Genomic DNA, 27,102 nt, shown 5'->3' on the forward strand with positions numbered 1-27,102 from the left:
TAATCTCACACTCTCATACAGAGAGAGAGAGAGAGAGAGAGAGAGAGAGAGAGAGAGCGAGAGACAGAGAGAGAGAGAGAGAGAGAGAGAGAGAGAGAGAGAGAGAGAGAGAGATTGAAGAAGCATATTTTTACATAATGTAACTGATCTTTTCCTACACCGACGGCAGAAGTTATAGGTGTAAACACAAACTGACCTTGACTTGTGTCCATTAATAATGCAGTCTGTTTCAGTGGCTGGGTAGCTACTGTTACCGTGTAATAGGTATATATAGTAAAATCACTGCGCATGACCTTTCACCTCCATAACCCTGAGCCCTCACTCTGTTATGAAACCCCTTAATAGGGACTATATTAAGCATTTAATGTATGCTACATGATTCAAGATATATCTTAATTTACTCCTTAGCATGTATAAATGATATTAAAATTGCATTTTAATTGTTTATTATACATGACTTCGGACATGACAAGCTTGTTGACCAAAGAAGACAAACAACTAAAACCATAGATTGAATTGAAATAGGCCGTTTATTTATTAAACGACAATTGAAATAAACTTGCAATACAAGTTGATATTCATAAAATCAACCATATGAATCGAACTTTGGTCCAAGGTGGGGATACAAAACCGCCACAATGGTATCTGATTATCCTAATGATCAGAAACCATAACCTACCGGACACAAGGTCCTGCACAACATGAATATAAACAAAATGTTGTTCAACCGGACACAAGGTCCTGCACAACAATTAACTGCACAATATAAACAATGTTGTTCAACCGGACACAAGATCCTGCACAACATAAACAACTGTTGTTCAACCGGACAGAATGTCCTGCACAACAATTAATGCACAGTATAAACAAAAAGTTGCTCAACTGGACACAAGGTATTACACCCCAATGAACTTTTACCATAAATATTTAACCCTGATAATAATCCAACGCAGCATATTATCACGTTATGCTGATCAGGAGTAATACATTTGGTCCAAGTTACCAAAACCCTACTTAAGTTCATGATACCAAAAATTAATAGTTTGAGGCTCGTTTATCATAATGTAGCTTTTGCCATACGACATTGTGTTAATTGTTAAATAGCTTATAATCACTGGTTATAAGATAAGATATCATTTAAAATGCACGACAATATTATCCGATGTAACGTGCCCATGTTCTTAAATTAATTCTGCACACAATGCAACTAGATGAATTCCAACCTTAAAAAGGTGTAAACACAAACTGACCTTGACTTGTGTCCATTAGTAATGCAGTCTGTTGCAGTGGCTGGGTAGCTACTGTTACCGTGTAATAGGTATATATAGTAAAATCACTGCGCATGACCTTTCACCTCCATAACCCTGCGCCCTCACTTTGTTATGATATCCCTTAATAGGGACTATATTAAGCATTTAATGTATGCTACATGATTCAAGATATATCTTAATTTACTCCTTAGCATGTATAAATGATATTAAAATTGCATTTTAATTGTTTACTATTCACTGCTTGTACAATTGTCCATCACATCCAAAGTCTCCGGTTTCCAATCAATCCTCAACATTCATATTTTACCGGGTTTACATATATAACTCTTAATTAAGCACTATTTTTACAATGATATATTCCATCCGAGACTCGTTACTCCATTATTGTTTCTGTCATTTATTTTGTTAGTTGATGCATGCATTTTTACTTGTATATTGGTCATGTAATACCGTAATTATCCATCTAGTACACCTGATCCAGGAGAAGTTACTCTTACTCGTATAAATCAGTTAATTGTAAGGAATCTTACATTTTCGATTATCTAAAACTAGTTTTGTATTACATATGCAAATATATATGCTTTTATATGTTTTGCAATACTTGTAATACCGGTAACAATAGGCGTTACTTCGTGTGTATTACATACAGAACCAATGGTCGTATCAACGGTTCTATCATCTCTCAATCAACACATTATGTTGAACAAGTTCACAATTTCTGACTGATCTGTACCTTTTATGTTCACGTTCTTTTAATTACTTTTATAATTATTGTTAACAGCAAAATGTCTTTCCTATGGTCAGTTTTGACAAGCGAAATTGATGGGAATACCTCCGGCCGATATATAGTTAGACCCACTAAATATAGCGCATTTTGGGATCAAATGCTCTTATTAGGCGCAATGATTTCAAAATTCAAAATACGACCTAAACCAAGATGAGGTATACCAAAAATGAAATCCCGAGAACCACTGAATATATCACAGGTGAAACCTTGCTTGAGTTTTGTGGTTGTATATTTTTCTGTAAACTATTGTAATTAATATGGACTTTCTTGATCGAATAGTTCCATATAAGTCTGAATCAGGACAATACAACTCTTTCCAATCATCAATACATGTTTATGTTTAGATATATCGACGGATGTTGTTTCCGGATATAATATTACATGTTATTTCCATCTTGCACAGTATACTAGGACCAGGTTATGTCTTACCTTCCGGTTTAACTAAGATAAGGGTGTAGTGGAGGACATGTACATGTTCTTACTTAACTCAGAATTGAAATGACTTGAGGATGTAGTAGGCATGTACGTGTTCTGGCTTAACTAAAAAATGAAATGAGGTTAGGATATAGTGGACAGGTACATGCTCTGGATTACCTTCAGGGTGAACTGAGATGAGGGTGTATTGGACAGGTACATGTTCTGGCTTACCTTCAGGGTAAACTAAGATGAAGGTGTAGTGGACAGGTACATGTTCTGGCTTACCTTCAGGTTTAACTGAGATGATGGTCTAGTGGACAGGTACATGTTCTGACTTACCTTCAGGTTTAACTGAGATGAGGGTCTAGTGGACAGGTACATGTTCTGACTTACCTTCAGGTTTAACTGAGATGAGGCTGTAGTGGACAGGTACATGTTCTGACTTACCTTCAGGTTTAACTGAGATGAGGGTGTAGTGGACAGGCACATGCCCCGGATTACCTTCAGGATGAACTGAGATGAAGGTGTAGTGGACAGGTACATGTTATGGCTTACCTTCAGGTTTAACCGAGATGAGCGTGTAGTGGACAGGTACATGTTCTGGCTTACCTTCAGGGTAAACTAAGATGAAGGTGTAGTGGACAGGTACAAGTTCTGGCTTACCTTCAGGTTTAACTGAGATGAGGGTGTAGTGGACAGGTACATGTTCTGACTTACCTTCAGGTTTAACTGAGATGAGGGTGTAGTGGACAGGTACATGTTCTGACTTACCTTCAGGTTTAACTGAGATGAGGGTGTAGTGGACAGGTACATGTTCTGACTTACCTTCAGGTTTAACTGAGATGAGGGTGTAGTAGACAGGTACATGTTCTGACTTACCTTCAGGTTTAACTGAGATGAGGGTGTAGTGGACAGGTACATGTTCTGACTTACCTTCAGGTTTAATTGAGATGAGGGTGTAGTGGACAGGTACATGTTCTGACTTACCTTCAGGTTTAACTGAGATGAGGGTGTAGTGGACAGGTACATGTTCTGACTTACCTTCAGGTTTAATTGAGATGAAGGTGTAGTGGACAGGTATATGTTCTGACTTACCTTCAGGTTTAACTGAGATGAGGGTGTAGTGGACAGGTATTCCTGCCAGTTCCTCAGTAGTATTTAGATCTAACAACAGTCCAACGTGATGATTTTCCTTTACGCTGACAGTGAAATTGCTTTGGTTGAAGCTGGCAGGTTCATTACGCAAATGAATGACAACCTGTGTTAAATATAATTGAACTTATCGTGTTGTATTATATATTGTCATAGGCAGTCATAACAATATTGACAACTTATTTAGACATGCTACGTTGCTTGGTTACAAATGATCACCTTTTTGATTTATCTTGATTGATAATGAAAACAAAATATGTTGCACAATCAACAGTTTCCGTTCTTATTAAAGCAACAAGGGAGATTTAATGATGATTAATTCATTTTGAAGCTGAACAATTCATGACAGGGGGTCAAGTCCATTTCAGTTTCCAGACCTAAAATTAGTCTTCGTATTGCCAGCGTTAAGCGACATGTTAATGGTCAAAGTATTTTTAAATGGTACCTTGAGGAAAATATAAGTTAGATGAAAAAAAGTAGTGCACTTATGACGCCACCAAAATATATTAATATTTTAAAGTTTATTTTCTAATGTATTGTAAATAAACAAAGATGGTGTCGTTAACAAAATTATTATCATTAGCACTATAAAAAGAGTTATAGGTTAACAAAAAACAAACCACAGTCGTGTCCGTCAAATTTGCCTCCTCTGCCTGTACAGTCAATATATATGTTGACTTCTTGGCGTCCATCAGTTTTTGCACCGATATCACGCCGTTCATTGGATCAATATAGAAAGTATCTAGCACATCACGTGGACCATCTAAACGAAACACATGTATATCTTTTACAACAGTATTGACTTTTACTTCATCGACATGACGGAATGACATTATTTCTTCATTCAATTCCATTTAAGAAACAGTAACAGATACAATGAGGCATACATCAGGTTATAAATCAATGCTTAAAACGAAGAAATACCTACCGGAGATTGTGTACGTGACGTCACCATTTCCTGCCGTCTCGTTCAACAGTACGGTATCAGGGGGTATGAAGGGCGACGTGTAAACGTTGTACATACGATGTGGGAAGTGAGGGGCTGTATCCGGCACGTCACCAATAGTTATAACCAAGGATACACTAGAGCTGCGTTCCGGAGATCCCAGATCACGTGCCTCTAATGTCAGGTTATATGTGTTCTTAGTCTCAAAATCGGTGAGTCCGGACTTCCAAATAGTCCCATCTATGTTAAAAAAGAGTATAGTCATATATAAACGCCAATCGTTTAGCGCCAGATTACACTGACAAAGCTGAAATCCGCAGTAAGATACGTTGACAGGAACTATCTAGATATCAGAAACAAATGATGGAGGGGAAAGACGATTGGTATTTTTCTGATTGAATACTGAAAGCAACGCTGTACGGTATTATTGTATTGAACATGGTACGGTATTATTGTATTGAACATGGTACGGTATTATTGTATTAAACACGGTGCGGTATTATTGTATTGAACACATTACGGTATTATTGTATTGAACACGGTACGGTATTATTGTATTGAACATGGTACGGTATTATTGTATTAAACACGGTGCGGTATTATTGTATGCACCCTGATGTAAAGACCAAAATATACCAATCCCATTTATTGAAATACTGAACGTGATTGTTAACACCATATACACGACATGTATGTCATCACTCAACCTACCTATAGGATTGATATAGAAGGGAATGTTGTTCTCTTGTATACTGTAGACAACCGTTCCGTTATCACCCATGTCGTCATCCGTTGCCGATATATTACATATCTGTAAAGAAATCGAGTTTAATGACACATTTTTGTCTTAATTGTAATACAGCTCTATAAAAAAGACGTTAAAGCGAATGCAAACTAAATATAATGAACAAAGACAGATGGAAAATTCCTAATAATTCATAACAATAGATAGAATAACCAGGTGTTCTGAAGAGTAAACTCCTCCTGCTTCAACGTCGATTTTCGCTATGTATAACGAGGTTAAATCTAAAGAAGGGTTACTGCATTGTGAAAAAAGGACCGTCGGACAATCTGCTGTTATAGCGACAACATAAATGAAATTACGTTTCTTACACAAACAGAATAACAATATGGTTTTTAAGTAACAATTATTTATTAATATGTTGTACCCGAAAAACAGATACCAACTGTCTCAGAACAGTAAGGCTAACCGGTCCCCACACTGAGGACGATGTACCTGTTTGTAGGGCGCGTTCTCATACACAAAACATGTATAATTGGTCAATTGGAACTGTGGTGAGTTGTCGTTGACATCCTGGATCACCACCCTGACGACGGCTGTATCATTGAGAGGCTGCAGTCCGTCATCATCAGCCTAAAATATCGTCATGTAGTTAGCATACACGTGGTAACAAATTCAAATAATGCACTAAGGTATTTATTTAACAAATAAGAATAATTTAATGAAGTGTCATTGATAAAGAATCTTATTTCAAACTGATCATAACCTTTAATATTGAACCGTACCTGCACAATCAGGGTAAATTCTGCGTTTGCTTCTCTGTCTAGTGTACCGTTAATGACAAGACCACCCGTTGTTTTGTCCACGCTGAAAATATCACCTAAACCAGAAACAGGAGTTGATCTGTATCATGTTATTCCACATGGAATATCGTTAACGCACCAATGTTTTGCCAAATAGATATTGATATATATAGCCAAGATGTAACGTATAAAGTTCAACAACAATATGTATTGCTGAAAACGAGCATAATAGATTGTAACTGGATACAATTTTTAACGTTATCTCACAATAACATTAATATGTTGGCACAGTAGTGTATCAGAGAAAGAGTTCGTTAACGATACTAAACGTATATTGTGTTTAAGCTCGATTGACCCACTCTTTTCATTGACAGTTTATTAAGATAGATCTGCATTGTTTATGTTATCACTGCATAACGTAAACTATGATGAAATCAGTACTTGAAATATGTTCCGTTTACATCATATATATATATATATATATATATGTATACATAATTGTAGTTATGACGATAATAACATTTGGAATTGATACGTACATATGCGTGTACTGCCATAATAATGTAATATTAAGTAGAGTATGTATATAAAAGTAAATGTATACATCAATGCGGAATTATGTAGACTGAATATACAATATAATTGATGTGGTTTGATCAAACAAAAACGCCGTCTATATTTAAAACTTAAACGTTACCCAACATATTTTTTAAGATATTATTTAAAATTATTTTGACGTTATTCGTCTGTTTTGAGAAAACAAACATGATGGCCTCTGGCTAAACCGTGAATCATTATACCTGTATAGTTATTTAAGCTGTATTGAATCATAGCATTTCGTCCGGTGTCCCTGTCTGTAGCTGAAATTTTCCCGATTTCGAACATGGTGTAAATACCCTCCGTTACAGTAAACACATATGACAGCTGGTCAAAGTGTGGAGGGTTGTCGTTGACGTCTGTTACATTGATGTTTACCTGTGAATAGGTAGAGTCATCTTTATTGATAAACGTATGTTTCACTGATAAATATTACTATGTATCATACGGCATAACTCCCATAGTTTACGAAGTTTACGGTGATAATAAACGCATGGAGGCATACAATGTATATCTGCCATCGTGTTAATTAAGTCGCGTTATAGTAACATGACTTTTGCAGATACTTATTGCTTAAAGTGGTGTTATTTGTTTCACTAACGCGACATTAAAAACAACACATTTAGATAATATATTTTATACTATCATATAATAATGTTATTAGACGAGTCGTTCAAATTTATCTCGGTATATGTTTATATTCAAACAAAAATAACAGGACTTGCCGCATTAATCACTGAAAAATCGTGTAACATTAATGGGACCTTAAACAAGACGATGGGAGAAATATATATCACTTTATAAAAGCATAAAGGCATGCATCCTATATCTTATGCATCCTATGGTTTATATATTTTTTGTATCCTATATTTTATGTATCCAATATTTTTAGTTTATGTATCCAATATTTCATATATCCTATAGCTCATGTACCCTACAGTTTATGTCTCCTATATTATATATGTCCTATGTTCTATGTATCCTGTATTATATATATCCAATTTTTTTAGTTTATATATCCTATAATTCAAGTATCATATATTTTATAAATCCTATAATTTACACATGCATATCCTATAGTTTATTTCATATTCTATATTTCATGTATCCTATATTTTATATATCCAAAATCTTTGTTTATGTATCCTATATCTAATAAATCCTATAGTTTACACATGTATATCCTATAGTTTATATATCTTAAGTTTATGTTTCTATAGTTCATGTATCTTATTGTATCCTTTATTTTATTTATCCTATATTTCATGTATCCTATAGTTCATGTATCCTATTGTATTCTATAGTTTATGTGTCCTATATTTTATTTATCCTATATTTCATGTATCCTATATTTTATATAACCAATATTTCATGTATCCTATAGTTTATGTATCCTATAATTTATATATCCTATATTTGATATATCCAATATTTCATATATCCTATAGTTTATATATCCTATATTTCATGTATCATATACATATGTAGTATATTTCCAAAATGTTTAGTTCATGTATCCTATATTCTATACATCCTATAGTCTAGGTTTTTATAGTATATATATCCTACTGTATCCTATAGTTTATGTATCCTATATTTTATGCATCCTATATTTTATATATATTATAGTTCATGTATCCTACAGTTTGTGTATCCTTTATTTTATATATCCTATATTTCATGTATCCTATATTTGGTATATCCAATATTTCATATATCCTATAATTCATCTATCTTATATTTCATAAATCCTATAGTTTATACACGTTTATCCTAGAGTTTATATATCCTATATTTTATGTCTCCTATAGTACATGTATCCTATTATATTGTATCCTTTAGTTTATGTATCCCATATTCTATATATCGTATATTTTATATATCCTATAGTTTATGTAACCTATATTTTATGTATTCTATATTTTACATATCCAATAGTTCATGTATCCTATACTTTATGTATCTTTTATTTTGGATATCCTATATTTCATGTATCCTATATTTTATATATCCAATATTTCATGTATCTTATAGTTTATGTATCCTATATTTGATATACATTTTGTATCCTATATTTGATATATCCAATAGTTCATATATCCTATAGTTTATGTATTCTACAGTTTATGTATCTTATATGTATATTCATTCTCAAATATAGATTAGTTTCTATTGCATACGCCTGGTTAGAGTTGTTTCCCTTACTCCATGATACCATTGTCTCTATGAAGATAACTGGAAAAATAGACATTAGGCTCCATGCGCTAAATTACTTTGTTGCACGAGTATTCAATAAATATCATTGCAATTAAGATGAAAACGAGAGTACCACAGAATGCATCATATAAAAAAAAGAAATACTTTATACAACAAATTTAGAAAGGAAATTTGTTGAAATATTCAATGAAATGCAAAGTTAACGTGGAATCTGATATCCAACTTTAGCTCATTAAATTCACAGCGCTTGTATGAACAAACGCTATCTATGTCGATAACCCTGGTGGTTATCGGAGAACTAGTAGTATCCTTCAACGGTAATGTTTAATATTACAAGAGACACAAACAGTTAATTGCTTCTTGTGTTTGTTTATTTATCTATTTTTTTTTAACTTTATTTTTGTTTTGTTTTTAAAATAGTTTTCATGATTATAAGGGGTGATGGTGTAATAGTTCATACCAGATTTTAGTAGAAATTTTGTTAAGCGCTATATAGTTGAATCAATCTAAACCTATGTAACAAACCATTGTAAAAGCAGTTCTCTCTGGAGTTTTCCCATCTGTAACTTGGACTGCAAATGTGTATCTTTCACTCTCCTCCCGATCTAGTGCGCTATTCAGTTTTATTTTCCCCTGAAAGCAATTGTGCATATCAACAAATTGTACGGTATAATTTGACGAATATCAAATTAATTTATCTGTGCTCTCCAAAATGAAAAACGTATGATATATGCAGATCACTATTTTTTTTGCGTGAGTCAAGAGTGAAAAATCTTCTTTCATAACTTTCAAAAACAATTCATAGCTGCTTTAAATCGAGAACGTTTACTTTTGTAAGTTAAAACTTTGATATGTATTTGGTTAAAGTTTGTTCTGAGATGCCCACCACGAGATGTTATCAATCAACACTCACCGATTCTTTCTCGAGTATCAGTAAGTTGGTTGTCATGACGAAAGAGTAAGTCAGATGAAAGTTTGTGACATTTGGCATCAATGCTTTTACCACTCCTATGTATGATCCTACAGATGATATATAAAAAGAACAAAACATAAAAAATAACTCACATGATATACTCACATAAATAATACATAATAATTTATATTTAAAATGGACTTTTTGTTAAATTGTTTCAGATCGTGAGATGTTTTTCTTTGACATGTAAAATCAACAGGTTATGTACACAAAACAAATTAATGTAATTATTATATCTTTATAGCTTATTAAATATCTAACATTAACAATGATATCATATACACATGATAAAGGATTATCTAACCATTAGACGTAGACTCGGAAACGTTGAACTCGTACAAATTGTGGACAAATACAGGGTTTTCGTCACTAATTTGCTCAACTGTTACATGCAAAGTCATGTTAGTACTTCTTGAAGGATGTCCTTCGTCACTCGCTTCTACCACAAGCGTGACATCTACATAGCTTGCTGTCTCATTGTCTCCTTTACCTTCAAGTAACGAATTTATTTCTATTCTTTTTGCGATGGTAACCACACCCGTGTTAGCATTGCAATTAAACAGATCTTTTTCAGCCCCCAAAAGCTGGAAATGTACAAGGCTGTTCAAGCCCAAGTCTTTGTCTCTGACGTACGGGAAGAAGACAGGAGAGTCGATTGGTGATTTTTCCAGTATGAACGTCCTAAAATGAATTGTTTCATTCCCATTTGAATCATAGAATATTGGGTAATTATCGTTACTATCTAGGACATGGCATATCACCATCACACTGGAAGACAAAGATGGTGTCCCGTTGTCATGGACGTGTACAAGGAACGAATAAGACGCATTTGTTTCTCTGTCTATTGGCTTGGTCGTGCTCAAAATTCCGTCTTCGGAAACGGTAAATATTGAGGTATCTGCAACATATGCAATTATGCAAAAGGATTGTCAACCGAACTCTCAAGAATGTCAGACGAATGATAAAGAAGCAACTTTACAATCTGGACAAGAAAAATACATATTTGAATAAAAAGGTATACTGGAATTTGTTAATTTCAGCCTTTTGGTTCTTTGAACCATGGTAAGCCTTAATCATATACTCATATAAACACTGAACACAGGGTTCTGCAACCCTCACAATTCCTATCAAATGATCAATATATATAGATTCGTGTATTTACAGTTAGTATATAGTTTCAAGTGTATATTCTCATTTATATATTTTTTACTGAGGGAATAGGAATACAATATTTGTATCGTTTAAAACTGAAAAACACATTATGGAAGAAGAGTCACAGACGTTGAATTTCATTGATGAAAGATTTTACCGCTTATAAGTAGACTTTACCTTTTACGCCTCAAAAGTTTATACACAATATCTAACAGTTCCCAACAGTAGCTGTGAATACAGTACGTACCACTTTTATTAATAAAAAATGACAACCGTGCATTTTCTCCAAGGTCAGGATCGTATGCCGTAAAGTTGTGTATTCCTGAAACATTGGCGTTGCTTTCTGTGACATTGATGACAACTGGGTTGGAGGGGAATATGGGAGCGTTATCGTTGGCGTCTTCGAGTATGATGTCGACTTCCGCTGTAGCATAGTTCAGGCCATCAGATGCTCGGATAATGAGAGTATAGTTCCCTTTCTGTTCTCGGTCCAATCCACCAGTTACTATTATGTCACCTGTAAAATTTAACGACAAAATGCATCAATACAAATGCCAAAATCACATTATTGTAACAATTCGAGATTAAGATGTAAAAATCATAAACTTATAATCTGTAACTACTGTACGACTGAGTACGATGTTTTAATATTAGTTAAGAGCGTGATCATGCAATTAGTCATGTCAGTTACTTAATGGAATTGATGTATTCGGCATCTGGATATGTTTCGTTTTTAATGACATCTCGTCCTTCGTACAATCAAGTGTCTATTTTTGTAATGTCACCATAGCACTAATACCCTATATCCGGTATCCTCTCACCTTGTATTGGATCTATATAGAAGCGGCCGTCTCCCCCACTGTCGATGTCATATCTTGTGGTCACGTTGCCATCGATATCAGCGTCTAACGTGTGCACAGTTCCGACAGTGTAGGAACTTGGAACACTCTCGTTGATGTTGAAAACGGAAATGTTGTGTGTGAATACAGGTGATTCATCGTTGGCATCTGTCAATTTTATGGTGAGTGAAGCCGAATTGTTATTCCCAGACCCTGACTGATCTACTGCCAACACCTATAAATTCAATAGTAGATAAATGGAAAAAGAATATAAATTAGAATACCACAGAAATGGACACGTTACCTGCAGACACCTAAATGATAGGGTGTTATTTTGAAATTACCATCGTCATCATGTGAAAATGTGATGCTTTCTGCTGCCAGTTGGTACGTTGATGAAGCTTATCGTCCACATAGTCTTATTTCAATGTAAATGGTATTATAATTGTATGATAAAACAGAACACGGTTAATTAGTCGAATTTGTAATATGCAAACGGCCATAAGTCCAGCAAAAAGGAATTTCATTACAGGGTTAAAACTCAAGTAACCAACTGATATTGCAAGCACTAGCGGGAAATAAATCCAGAAAACAGTTAATCAAACTAGAATTTGGTACATATTAAAAGTTAATCAAGTTACTCCAATAACTTATTGCATCATAGTAGGGTTTATAGGCTTGTAAAATATCACTGATATTTACGACCCACGGTAGGCGTCATGGCAACTGCTTTATTAAGGCAGTTGGCAGAGAAACAAAATGACATTTCATCTTGTCAAGTGCTGTTTACTAAAGCAGTTACCATGACAATTACCTACAAAATATTGACAGCTTCTTTTTTTACTAAAGCAGTTGCAATTAGGCTGCTGTGGGCCATCGTAGATATCACTGGATTTGCTTTTTAGATGCCCGTAAGCAGGAAAGCAGTTGCTGATAGGAAGTCAACGAATACTCCAAACAACCGGAGTTTTGAAATAACCAGAAAAGTAGTGGTTTATAGGACATTTGATTACAACCGGATAACCCTAATTTATTGGAAGCCAATAACTAAACCGTGCTAAACACGTAGTCGAATCTTAGGCAAAAGGGTTTTGATTACAAAACGGCTAAAGGAGGAGGACACATTTCCTTGACTTCCAGACGGTTTATAATGCTGTCACCTATATAATAAAAATGATCAAAACAATCAGACATATACATACATTTTAAATGCCAAAATAGACTGTATACATTTCTCATTGCCATATGTGTTGAGTTGCGTACAATTATGTTTTAAAGGTTTTCAAACCACTTACTGTGTTCCTCATGAATGCTCTGGTTAACTTGATCTAATAATAAACTACACTTATTTCATTCATGCAAGAAAGCAATCGTTATCAAGCTAAAAACATGTTATCTACTGATGGATAAGTGAGAACTGATGACCTTGTTGTGATCTGCTCGACACATAATTGGAACTGGATGCGGGTGTTCTTGGATACAAGAACATAAAATGATAAGCCAAATAATAATAACGCCACTGCATGTTTGCAGGAATGCGTACCATTAGGTCATAAGTGTCTTGTTTTTCACGATCAAGAATTGCATTGTTGACAAATATCCTGCCAGTTGTGTTGTTGATTATAAATGGAGAATCCGTCGAGAGATAAAATACTATGCCATTTGTCCCGTTGTCCCCAGCATCAATGTCATTGGCAATAATGGCAGGATGCTGCAAAGTAATTATTACAATTAAAATAAATGCCGCACGTGTCTAGTTGCTAAGAACATTCTGTCATTGAAAATTCTGCCTTCCTTCTGGCATGAGTGAAAACCTTTAAAAAATCCTTAATTCAAAAAGTGTGCCATATTTATAATAGCATTTACATTGAATGTGTAATGGATCAAAAAAAACTACAGATAAACTACAGATAAACACGTTTTACTTCTGTGTATGCACAATATCTACAAGCAAATATATACTTTAAACAATTATATGTATGAAACTTTTTCACTTATATTTTGATAAAATTTAGGAATGAGAGGCAACATATTTTTTTTTGTAATATCTTCTGTATAGGCTTATTTTTCGTCAATAATATAACGGGGTTTGTCATGAAATATTAGATCTTTGTAAAATGTATGTCAGTAAACATTCATGTATATACTCACAATGTTAACCTCAGTTCCAACAACGGAGTTCTCGACGATATTTCCGTCGTAGTGAGAGCTTGTAAAGTTGGGTCGGTTATCATTGACATCAGTGATGGTCACAGTGACTTCCACGAATCCCTACGGACACAACAGGCGGATTAACTTCCATTTATTATTTTGATATTGTTTTAGCATATCTGTCTACTTAATCCAAGTGTATCACAGTTAAATACTATTTTGTTGTCATAACTAACGTTTACTGTTCTTGTTTAGCATGTACATTTGACAAACTAAGAAAAAACTTTTTATAGTACGAACAGTAATCGTTACGCTTAAACCACAACCGTGATATCATCAATTTGAGTCACTTATCCAACAGAAAACTTAAATAATACGTCACCTGTACCCATATATTAAGTTACCTGTAGCTCTCCAAAAATACACAAATCATGCACTTCGGTTACAGGTAAGATTTGAATGGACGCACATGCTAGACAGCATGAAAAATATAGCAATATCTGCAATCGGTTTCCATGTAACTTAACGATAAAGGTGAAATATATAGCTATTAACCGTAACATGCAATTTTGTAGAATTTAATAACAATGTTTCCTAATATACTCGGTATTTTTATTGCCATAGTTAAGTTTCCAGTATAATACAGTACAAACACGTAAAACAAACATATATTCGTAGAGTATACGTATCCGACCATTCTACATTTACTGAAAAACACATTTCAAGCATTAACAGGAATGTCATTTGAAATAATATTTTGGTCGTAACCTTTAGGAAATCCTGAGTTGTCCTCCACAATTGATGTAATATCTTTAATTTCAACATTGGAAGACTTATGTACACCCTCAGAAATAACGCTGTTATGTCCTTGATGGATGCATTTTTCACAGCTTATTACACTCGTCATGTTTGTTTCATTTACTGACAGATATAATGCCATAATTATACAGTAATCACTTTCTTAAATAAATCCACCAAACATCCGAATAAGCTTCACTTCAATCAAGAGTGCTATGAAAACACACCTTCTCTGTCGGACGACATTATTCAAGGGAGACAAACTCCTACTTTGACACATATTACACACTCCTGCACAATCATACTGAGTATGCTACCTGGCTGAGCTATGTTTTATTCAATAGCCTTCTTGACTGATTGCATATACTCAGTATAAATCGAAACTGAACGATATAAACACAAAGAGAGATCGAAAGACAAAGTACATAGCAGACCATTTACAGAACCATACTTTAAAAAAATTATTATAACAATACATCATTGTGATATATATCATCCCTATATATAAACATATATAACCCCTGATAAATTTAAAAAGAAAAATTAGCTAATGAAAGAATGCAGGTATCAAACTTACAAAAACATGACAAAGAAAATAATTCGAAGTTGAAAAAGTTTACTTTGTTCTTGCATCTTCTATATATAGGAGTAGTATTCGATTGAAAAAGAATATTAAAGAAACCTTCGCAGTTACAATTTTACCCTTCAGTAATGGATATAAACCAAAAAATGCCTGTTATAGACATTATTGTAAAATATTTTACATACTAGGTAAATAGAGGCTTTTATCTTACTACAAAAAAAATCCGAGATCTATTCACCACTTACTGTGCGTGTAGCGTTGCCATTGTCCGTAGCGATGACGGTAAATGTATACCTGCTGTTGACACATCTATCTCTGTCCAGCGTACCGTTTGTTGCTATAGACCCATTTTCCTGAAAGAAATAAACACATTTTACATCAAAAGCAGATGTAGGGGAAATATATTAGATACTCCCACCATTTAATGTATAATGTAACTTGTCTCTTCCGTGAATCTAACCGTTTTATGTAAAATGTAATTTGTGTCTTCCATGACTACCATCCTTTAATGTATGATGTAACTTGTGTGTTCCCTGACTCACATCCATAAAATGAATAAATGTATCTTGTCTCTTACCTGACTCCCATCCCTTAATGTATAATGTAACTTGTGTCTACCCTGAATCCAATCCTTTAATGTAAATGTAACTTGTGTCTTCCATGACTCCAATCCTTTAATGTATAATATAACTTGTGTCTTCCTTGACTTCCATCCTTTAATGTATAATGCAATTTGTTTCTTCCCTGACAACCACCTTTAATATATAATGTAACTTGTGTCTTCCTTGACTCCCATTCTTTAATGTATAATGTAACTTGTGTCTTCACTGACTTCCATCCTTTAATGTATGATGTAACATTTGGTTTTTCCTGACTCCCATCCTTTAATGTATAAGGTAAGTTGTTTCTTCCCTGACTCCCATCCTTCCACATAATGCATACAATAACTTTACAGGAAGCTTGCAAATTGTCGAATGCAAGTAATTAGTATCAATATCTCGATTATAATTGACTTACTTGAGAGATGGTAAACACTGGTACATCGGTGGACAGGATACTGTATGAGACTTCACCGTTCCTCCCCGGGTCGGCATCGCTAGCCGAAACTATGCCCACAAATACACTCGGAGGATATGCAAACTCGTCGTTTTCAGGAACCGAAAACAAGTAGAATGTTTTGTTGAAGACAGGGTCGTGGTCATTAACGTCAATTACGCTGATAGTGACGTTCACCTAAAACCATAAATGATAAAACTTTTAAAAGCTCTGTTGGACCACAAGGATCAGATAGCAAGAAGCATTAAAATGCTAAATGCCTATCATAAATCCGATTCCACGATGTAAATTACGTTTACTTAAATTCTATCCACAACAAAAGACACTTAATCATCAGTGATAATTTCGTAAAAAGTAGTGTATATTCAGTCTAATAACCTTTAAACTTTTGCATTAAAGTAATTGTAATAATTGATGATAAATATTATCAAATTACCTCTCCAGTATATCACCAATCTAATTAAAATTGGACTTGTAATGTCCGCTCCTCTACGATACACTGCAATAAAAGATCTAACAACACCCCATAGGAGGTCATCTCAGCAAGACCTTTGAGCTTAGCCAATCAGCGCGTCGCCTATGAAATTTTCGGTGTGATTTCATTCTTTGGAAGTATAAATACTTACGTAACGTTCCCGAGGTATTCCGATGGTCGTTAGCAACGGTAAACAACATGGCTTCGCCCACTCCACCTCACCGAGAACACCTCAAGCGAATTTATAGTTTTACAGAATGTGCTGTCTGTGTGTGGTTTACATGTACCTTAATCGCACGAGAGAGAGACAGTGAGGGCAACAGTGTCGTGAAAAAAGTAGTTTGAAAGGGAATATCGTGTACGGTAACGGTTTTCGAAATTCATTTGGCAACACAGCCCGTCCTTTCGACAAGACAATGCATAATCGTTTTCTATTCTTCTTTCATTGTAACGTCCACAGGATAAGCAACTTTTTATTATCTATTATTGCTACCATAAAGATAGTCTACCAATAATGTTAATGAGTTTTTGCATATTTTAAATCAAGCGCTGAGTCGTAAATACTTAGGAGACACAACCGAAGGCTCGTATAAGACTGTTTGTCATTGGTTGACTGATGACGTCAATAACCACTTTTCATTGGCTTATATTTGAAGCTCAAAGGTCTTGCTGAGATGACCTCCCACGGGGTGTTGTTAGATCTTGTATTGCAGTGTATCGTAGAGGAGCGGAAATTACAAGTCTAATTTTAATTAGATTGAGTATATCAGGAAAATAAAACACTAATCTACAGATGGTTACATAAGAGATCAGATGCAAATTTTACACACTAAAGCGATTATTTCTCGAGAATGAAAGACAAACAGTGTGTCAGACGGGCCAAATTCACTTAATTCCGTCCAATATAACGTTTACTATCGGCATGTGTGATATCGAGCATACCATTGAACTGTAGTTCCCATCAGTTGCTTCAACTTGTATAATGTACGGTGTCGGATGAGTTCCAAGAACAACCTTTTGCTTCAAGGTCAGCATGCCATCCTCATCGACTCCAAACAGGTCTGTAATATTATACGTGTATATACATACATAATCATATATTAATGTTCTTAATTAATAGAAATAATAGTCACATACTAGGAGTACTTAATAGCCACATACGTGGCTCCATGCGTGTCAAATTTGAATAAGAATTGCATCACAAGCCTTGAAGAGTTTACCATTTGGTTATACAATTTATCATTATCGTGAACATTTCATGTATGATTCGTGTAATAAATTGTACTGAAATACTCTTAGTTAGTTTATGTCAATAGTAATTAAAACAAATGTCTGAAAAGAGTGTTTTAGTATTGCCTTAAAGCAGCAGGAAGCAGCATTCATATCTGTAACAATATTTCTAGATTAGCAATACATGTAAGTAGATGGTGATGACATGGTACATTTGTAATTACTACAGGGATATATAATGGTTCAGTTGTACAATGTGTCTTTAGTCCATGAACTGAACCAGAGTGACTCAGGCAATAAACAAACAGTATCTAAAAGACATAATGAAGCTTCTACACGGGATCATTTTTGCTTCATGCTTACCTGAATCATCTAATATTGAGTAGGATACATTTTTATTTATAGGAAGGACGTCATTGTCCACAGCTGTTAGGTGAATGACGGAGGTGCCCGAAGGCGACCCTTCCATCACTGCGGCGCTGTATGTTGTCTGGAGGAATTCGGGGGCACAATCATTGATATCTTCAACGTTTACAAGCACCTGCCAAGTAGAACAATTGAAAATCAAGTACTAGGTTGTATTTAATCATACGTGTATATAATAACAAGTAACGTGAGATTATGCATAAGCAGAAACTATTTCGTTTATTGTTCAGACACGATTATACAAACCGTTGCAGTTCCCGACAAATTCGTTTCGCCATCATCAGCTGCCTGAATCACCAGTGTATATATGGACGTATCCTCTCGGTTAAGTGATGTCAAAACACCAATGGTACCCTGCAACATCAGTAATTATAACCTATAACCTATGTTGTATATCGGAAAGTACATTGAAATTCGTCTGGTATTTCAATTACCAATGTAGCAATACTGTCACATGTTTTATTTCTTTTCATTTCTAATAACGGAAAGCAAACAGAGAAAGATTTCCTCCGAAAATTTCGATTAATGGATTATAAGTTTAATCTGATCTCTTCAAAACGTTTTCAGTTTATTATCTACTTTAGGACATCTTACCGTGGTGCTATTGATACTGAAGTGGTGCCCGAAGTCCTGTGATATTATACTGTACTTTAACTTAGCATTTGGCCCTTCGTCACTGTCATCAGCCTCGGTTTCGATGGTAAGTGAGTCACTGTAAGGACCTGGCCAACATTCACGATTTAATTCACCAGAAGTGTATATACTAAAGCATCCAGGCTTAAGTTAAGTGGCTATGGCATAACCATTCCCATAATACGATTATATCAAAGCATTATCAAACGACATTTTAGATTATAAACATTAACGTTAAAATATTCATCCACATAAATGTTTTAGTATCCATCCACATTAACGTTAAAATAATCATTCACATAAACGTCATAATATCAATCGACATTAGTTCATTCTCATAAAGGTTATACTATTCGTCCACATAAACGTTATAAACGTTATATCAATCTACATTAACGTTACAATGTTCATCCTTATAAACGTTATATCAATCTACATTAACGTTACGATATTCATCCTTATAAACGTTATATCCATCTACATTAACGTTACAATGTTCATCCTTATAAACGTTATATCAATCTACATTAACGTTACAATGTTCATCCTTATAAACGTCTTATCAATCTACATTAACGTTACAATATTCATCCTTATAAACGTTATATCAATCTACATTAACGTTACGATATTCATCCTTATAAACGTTATATCAATCTACATTAACGGTACAATGTTCATCCTTATAAACGTTATATCAATCTACATTAACGTTATAATATTCATCCTTATAAACGTTATATCAATCTACATTAACGTTATAATATTCATCCTTATAAACGTTATATCAATGTACATTAACGTTACAATATTCATCCTTATAAACGTTATATCAATCTACATTAACGGTACAATGTTCATCCTTATAAACGTTATATCAATCTACATTAACGTTATAATATTCATCCTTATAAACGTTATATCAGTCTACACTAACGTTACAATGTTCATCCTTTTAAACGTTATATCAATCTACATTAACGTTACAATGTTCATCCTTATAAACGTCTTATCAATCTACATTAACGTTACAATATTCATCCTTATAATTGTTATATCAATCTACATTAACGTTACGATATTCATCCTTATAAACGTTATATCAATCTACATTAACGTTACGATATTCATCCTTATAAACGTTATATCAATCTACATTAACGTTACAATATTCATCCTTATAAACGTTATATCAATCTACATTAACGTTACAATGTTCATCCTTATAAACGTTATATCAGTCTACACTAACGTTACAATGTTCATCCTTTTAAACGTTATATCAATCTACATTAACGTTACAATGTTCATCCTTATAAACGTCTTATCAATCTACATTAACGTTACAATATTCATCCTTATAAACGTTATATCAATCTACATTAACGTTACGATATTCATCCTTATAAACGTTATATCAATCTACATTAACGTTACGATATTCATCCTTATAAACGTTATATCAATCTACATTAACGTTACAATATTCATCCTTATAAACGTTATATCAATCTACATTAACGTTACAATGTTCATCCTTATAAACGTTATATCAATCTACATTAACGTTATAATATGCATCCTTATAAACGTTATATCAATCTACATTAACGTTATAATATTCATCCACATAATGGTTATACTATTCATCCATATAAACGTTATACTATACATCCAACTAAACGTAATAAAAGTCATATATATATTGAACTCACGTGTGTTATATGTATGCCATATTTGCTTCATACATACATATACTATAGATATATTATTGAATGTGACGATAAGGATATACGATACATACCCTCCTTCACTGTCACGTTGTAGATATCTTTTTGGAATTGTGGCTGGTTGTCGTTTACGTCTAGCACTGTTATATTCAAGGACGCCGAGTTCTAGAGTTAAACATTCATTTTATATAGACCTCTAGAGTTATACATTCATTTTAGATAGACCTATAGAGTCAACCATTCATTTTATATAGACCTGTAGAGTCAAACATTCATTTTATATAGACTAATATAAACTCAAATTTTAGAGGTTCATCGAAATTTAGAATTACTAACACTCAAATATTTTATCTGAAGATTTTAATCAGTCTGGAGAGTATCTTTTATCTTCAGGGTGATGAATTGACCTATGTAAAATAACGTGAATTGGGTATTTCAATTTAACGCGTATGGAACTCAGATAATTTTACTAGTTGATTGGCGATGTCTTCGACGTTAACCTCAAGCGTTATCTTTTTACTATGACTTACCGTGTGATTAGCAGTATCTATGACATAAAACTCCAGGATATATGACGCATTGGCTTCACGGTCAAGGTGATGATTGAGAATAACATATCCTATGCTTTTGTCACTCCGAACGGAAAACTGACCATAATTATCTAAAAATAAAGAAACAAAAAATGAGAATTGACTTTTCAGTTTTTCGAGATACAGTAAATGTACAGTAATGTAACCGATTTACAGTTAATGTAGCCGAGTCACAGTTAATGCAACCGAGTCACAGGTTTATGTAACCGAGTCACAGTTAATGTAACCGAGTTACAGATGATATAACCGAGTCACACACTAAAGATGACGACAAATTAAGAGAAGTATGACGTATGTTTTATTATATCAGACCATTGATAAGGATATACTGGAGCTTTCCGTCATCCAAGTGATCTGCATCGATGGCACGAAGTTGATAGAAGCTGGAGCCGACAGAGGTGTCCTGAATAGAAATACCTTTTGATGTACATATGTGATACATTTGTATAACCAATTATTTGTATTTCAACATGAAGACTTTTCCTAAATGATTTATTTTAATTAGTTTTGAAAAACTTTGAAAGAATGTTTCTTTAACTTAAGATTAATGTATTTTTTGTTAAGCTTGCTTAAACAACTCTCGCAATTTCGCAATTGATATGGAATTTATATTACGGAAACATAATTTTTCGAAAACTCTTGATATAACGAAAATACAAATTACACGGGTGCGTTACCTCTGTTATTGAGGTGTGGTATGTTTGATTTGCGAATACAGGAGCATTGTCGTTTACGTCTTGCACCACAACAGCTAAGCTCATGGTGTCGTTAAATTTCCCATCAGTGACTTGTAGCTGTAAGATAAGATATAGCTCTTTTCTAATCAGAAAACAGAATCATGCCTTTTATTTAGTTTAGTTTATTTTCAACCTGTAGATTTCGACCATTTCTCATAATCAGTTTAACTGAATTTAATTGAATAAACTTACCAGTAAATTGTAGTTCGTGGCCGTTTCAAAGTCCAGAGAAGAGACAATGAAAACACAGGCAGAAAGCGATCCATTGTCATTCTTAATTCCGAAAGACGTGATGTTGTCAGTAAGTATCTCAAATGTTAGCTGCAGTTGATAGAAATACAAACTACAAGTTGCGATGCTTGGCATATATAGTACTTCATTTGATCAAAATAATGACTACTGCTGATTTAGTTCCAGTGAGATTTTTAGAAAAAGGCTGTTTTCTGAACTAAAAATGAATATCATCCATGGTTCAATTTTAAAGTTAGTTATAATTAGATGGATTGAACGCTTTATACATGTAGATATACATTATAGCATTTTGTATTTAGCATTTTACTGCAAATAAAAAAATAGGCACTTGCAAAAATATTAATACAGTTTACTGCAAACGGGAACGGAATAGTAATAAAATATTATCAATGATGCATTGCGCATTTTGCAGTAGGTTAGGGTCAGCGTTTTGTATGCTAATGCTATCAGAGTAGTAGAGGGTTACCCACTGTACCTTTGGGTTGATATCCCTGTCGACAACCGATACGTTTCGGATGCATGTTCCAACAGGCGTCGATTCCGGCAAGGACACTGAAGTATGTCTGGCCTTGAACACTGGTGGCTGGTCATTCACATCTAGTACCTCTATATCAACCTGTACATATAGTGACCTCCTCATTCAATGTACGAACGACAATATATTAACGATGGTTGGTAACTGTTAGTACTTAGTTTATAACGGATAAATATACGAAATATGAATTTATACCGAATTGCTCTAGGTATCTAATAGGGAACCGATGATGGTACATAATGTAAATTATATATAAATATCAAATATATCACTCTATGGGTGGACTTACCAAGGAGGAGCAAACTCCTTCACTGTTGGCGGCCGTTACGGTGAGTATGATCTTGGATTCTGTTTCGCGGTCCAATGATTTTGTCGCCTCGATCACTCCCTGTAATGTATAATGGCAGTGATTAGATGTGCATATTCCAGCCACCAATATATCTCCAATTCGAATAGTTCACACTAGAATAAACATTCATATTTCGTCGATATTATATTTGCTACGATATTATTACATTTGGACAAATATTGCAACATCGGAGTTTAACTGTATACCATATAAGTATAACTGTGGATGACTATTTGATGTACTTCATTGTATACATACAGTCGCATTGTTTATACGGAAACCCTGCGTATGGGAGCCTTGGTGAGTCAGGTGGTATGATATCGTTCCTGCTGCTTCTGTTGTGGTGTTGACATCTGCTATCTCTACTGGAACGGTTGTGTTTTCAGGTATCTGAACATGGATATAGCTCGAAGATTTATCAAACACAGGTTTCCCCTTTGTTCCAGTGGATAAACGGAGAGTGGTGGTATCATTCAAGCCACCGTGGTCTGTAACGACAAACTGAAGTACGACGTTTTGAATGACACTAGCTGTCACATTTTGTGATGCATATATCTTGCCTGTCGTTGCGTTTACATGAAACTTGTTTTTATCATTGACCAGACTGTATGTGAGCTTGTCGAAAAGGAAAGGACTGGTGTGGTCAGGATCACTCGCCGTTACTATTCCTACTAAATCCCCAGCTTCCACATCCTCAACACTACACACACTGGTAACATTTTTGACGAAATGTGGTCTCTCGTTTACGTCGATGACATCAACACGAACAGTTGTTTCTGTTGTTTTGTAATCATCAGCTTGGTCTCTCGCCTCAATGTGTAAATCATAAGATGTTGCTTTTGTGTAGTCTAACGACCCATTGACGTAAATGTATCCAGTTGTTTGGTTGATAGTAAAACGTCCGTGACTTCCAGACAGAATAGAGTATTCCACGGAACCAGCGGGTCCACACGGCCCAGGACTTACACAATCGGCGTCCGTCGCAGACACATTCATAATACTGTATCTTAAATTCTGGTGTTCTGTCACATTCACTATGTACGGTGCATTTTCAAACATTGGCGCATTGTGATTGGCGGTGTCTATACGGATAACCATCCGAGTGGAATTCGATTTTGGGGGTTCTCCGTAGTCTACTACATGTACGTCAATCGTGTATGTGCAGTTTACACACAAATGGACATGCTCGTCGATTTCAGTCGTCACAACGCCAGTTTGACTATCGATCACAAAGTTGCCCTCACCACCCGACATGTAAAATGTAAATCCCGAGTTCGATATATCACGGTCAGTGGCCCCTATCGTCAATACATGACTTCCGTTTTTGGCATTCTGGGAGATGACGTCATCGTATGAAGTGCTGTTGAACGTTGGGTAATTATCATTGATGTCACTCACATTGACAGTGATCAGTTGTGATCGGATATGGTTAGTTACGCCATCAGAAACGGAAATATCCAAGTCATATGATTGTATATCTTCTGCGTTAAGTGAGGAATTGGTACACAGTGTCCGATTATCAAAGATGAATCTCGTATTGTTGACCGATAGTGTCACGTTTTCAAAAGGAGTATCGGGATCTATCACAAAAATCTGGAACACAAAGCGTACAAGTCATGAATAATAGTTAATCTCATTGAGTTGCTGGTCAGAGTAGCTATACATAATTATAGGATATAGTAACATAACCACTATTATAGAAAACATTGAAATGAATAGTGGAAACGGCATGTTGAAACCCATACAAAGTGTTAAATATCAAAGAAGCTGTATTCGGTTTGTATCATTCAGTTAAGGGGAGGGAGATCAGTATAAATACAAAAATATACTAGTCCAGATAACGTATCACTAAAACTCGAAGCTTCAGTATGTTCCATCTGTATATGACTTATAATATCATTTTAACCTGGAGTATGGATGTTCCGATTGGTGCATTTTCTTTTACAGTTCCATACATTGTATTCGATAAAAACTTAGGAGCCACGTCATCCTCATCTAGCACAATGACTTCGATAATGGTCTGGTTCGATCTGGGCGGAGTTCCTCCTAGTACAACAACATAATATTAAGCATGATTTAACCACGATGATTAGGTTGCATGCGTGGATATTACTCATTTTTAGTACAGCTGCTTAATAGTTCATAGATTATATTCATCTATCCTCATTGTAGTATACCATTTGATATAGGTGTTTTTATATTACTGAGGTATAGTGCAAATAAACTTCAGCTGTCCTGATATTTCAAGGGTTAAGTAAAGCTGAACTGATTTAGCAAGAGTAATATTCTGCTGTATATGTTGCATAGGGGTTTATTTAGTCTACTAACAATAATTTGGCCTCAGATATCTGCATATCTACTAACCGTCAGTCACCTCAACGACTAATATGTACTCCTGCTGTCTCTCATAATCGAGACATGTTTTATTGATGACGGATATCTCCCCAGATGCGATGTCGATATCAAATGTTCCACATTTGTCATCGCCACCTTCTATACTGTACTGAAGATTGTTCATATTATCTTCGTCAAAAGCTTGAACCTGATGAATATACGTAAAAAACAATAGCACTATTATAGTTCAAATATACAATGCAACAGTTTTGTAGAGCATCACATTATACGACACAGCATGACAGTATACCCTGACACAGTCTCACACTATACCCCGACACAGTCTCACAGTATACCCTGACACAGTCTCACAGTATACGACGACACAGTCTCACACTATACCCCGACACAGTCTCACAGTATACCCCGACAGTCTCACAGTATACCCCGACACAGTCTCACACTATACCCCGACACAGTCTCACAGTATACCCCGACACAGTCTCACACTATACCCCGACACAGTCTCACACTATACCCCGACACAGTCTCACAGTATACCCCGACACAGTCTCACACTATACCCCGACACAGTCTCACAGTATACCCCGACACAGTCTCACAGTATATGACGACACAGTCTCACAGTATACCCCGACAGTCTCACAGTATACCCCGACACAGTCTCACACTATACCCCGACACAGTCTCACAGTATACCCCGACACAGTCTCACACTATACCCCGACACAGTCTCACACTATACCCCGACACAGTCTCACAGTATACCCCGACACAGTCTCACACTATACCCCGACACAGTCTCACAGTATACCCCGACACAGTCTCACAGTATACGACGACACAGTCTCACAGTATACGACGGCAGTCTCACAGTATACCCCGAAACAGTCTCACACTATACCCCGACACAGTCTCACACTATACCCCGACACAGTCTCACACTATACCCCAACACAGTCTCACACTATACCCCGACACAGTCTCACAGTATACGACGACACAGACTCACAGTATACCCCGACACAGTCTCACACTATACCCCGACACAGTCTCACACTATACCCCGACACAGTCTCACAGTATACCCCGACACAGTCTCACAGTATACCCCGACACAGTCTCACAGTATACCCCGACACAGTCTCACACTATACCCCGACACAGTCTCACAGTATACCCCGACACAGTCTCACAGTATACCCCGACACAGTCTCACAGTATACCCCGACACAGTCTCACACTATACCCCGACACAGTCTCACAGTATACCCCGACACAGTCTCACAGTATACCCCGACACAGT

At 35.2% G+C, this 27,102-nt stretch overlaps 1 protein-coding gene across 1 annotated transcript in view; it reads right to left on the reverse strand.

Annotated features, from left to right (window-relative positions):
* Nucleotides 1–27,102, reverse strand: part of LOC117337743 (protocadherin Fat 4-like) — a 142,274-nt gene that overhangs the window by 9,029 nt on the left and 106,143 nt on the right. The window contains exons 77-106 of the mRNA XM_033898885.1: nucleotides 25,806–25,983; nucleotides 25,348–25,487; nucleotides 23,700–25,034; nucleotides 23,382–23,480; nucleotides 23,033–23,173; nucleotides 22,498–22,626; nucleotides 22,246–22,362; nucleotides 21,881–21,971; nucleotides 21,509–21,639; nucleotides 21,053–21,143; nucleotides 19,210–19,337; nucleotides 18,862–18,969; nucleotides 18,553–18,730; nucleotides 17,902–18,020; nucleotides 16,446–16,661; nucleotides 15,674–15,781; nucleotides 14,048–14,167; nucleotides 13,440–13,607; nucleotides 11,879–12,131; nucleotides 11,305–11,574; nucleotides 10,210–10,803; nucleotides 9,846–9,952; nucleotides 9,458–9,565; nucleotides 6,919–7,093; nucleotides 6,101–6,195; nucleotides 5,811–5,948; nucleotides 5,285–5,384; nucleotides 4,556–4,813; nucleotides 4,248–4,390; nucleotides 3,571–3,733 (exon numbers count right to left, since the gene is read on the reverse strand). Of these exons, the coding sequence (XP_033754776.1) occupies nucleotides 3,571–3,733; nucleotides 4,248–4,390; nucleotides 4,556–4,813; nucleotides 5,285–5,384; nucleotides 5,811–5,948; nucleotides 6,101–6,195; nucleotides 6,919–7,093; nucleotides 9,458–9,565; nucleotides 9,846–9,952; nucleotides 10,210–10,803; nucleotides 11,305–11,574; nucleotides 11,879–12,131; nucleotides 13,440–13,607; nucleotides 14,048–14,167; nucleotides 15,674–15,781; nucleotides 16,446–16,661; nucleotides 17,902–18,020; nucleotides 18,553–18,730; nucleotides 18,862–18,969; nucleotides 19,210–19,337; nucleotides 21,053–21,143; nucleotides 21,509–21,639; nucleotides 21,881–21,971; nucleotides 22,246–22,362; nucleotides 22,498–22,626; nucleotides 23,033–23,173; nucleotides 23,382–23,480; nucleotides 23,700–25,034; nucleotides 25,348–25,487; nucleotides 25,806–25,983 (6,001 nt within the window). The remainder of the gene's footprint in view (nucleotides 1–3,570; nucleotides 3,734–4,247; nucleotides 4,391–4,555; nucleotides 4,814–5,284; nucleotides 5,385–5,810; nucleotides 5,949–6,100; nucleotides 6,196–6,918; nucleotides 7,094–9,457; nucleotides 9,566–9,845; nucleotides 9,953–10,209; nucleotides 10,804–11,304; nucleotides 11,575–11,878; nucleotides 12,132–13,439; nucleotides 13,608–14,047; nucleotides 14,168–15,673; nucleotides 15,782–16,445; nucleotides 16,662–17,901; nucleotides 18,021–18,552; nucleotides 18,731–18,861; nucleotides 18,970–19,209; nucleotides 19,338–21,052; nucleotides 21,144–21,508; nucleotides 21,640–21,880; nucleotides 21,972–22,245; nucleotides 22,363–22,497; nucleotides 22,627–23,032; nucleotides 23,174–23,381; nucleotides 23,481–23,699; nucleotides 25,035–25,347; nucleotides 25,488–25,805; nucleotides 25,984–27,102) is intronic.

Source organism: Pecten maximus, chromosome 1 (assembly GCF_902652985.1).
Source record: "Pecten maximus chromosome 1, xPecMax1.1, whole genome shotgun sequence".
In the NCBI taxonomy this organism is placed as follows: Eukaryota; Metazoa; Mollusca; class Bivalvia; order Pectinida; family Pectinidae; genus Pecten; species Pecten maximus.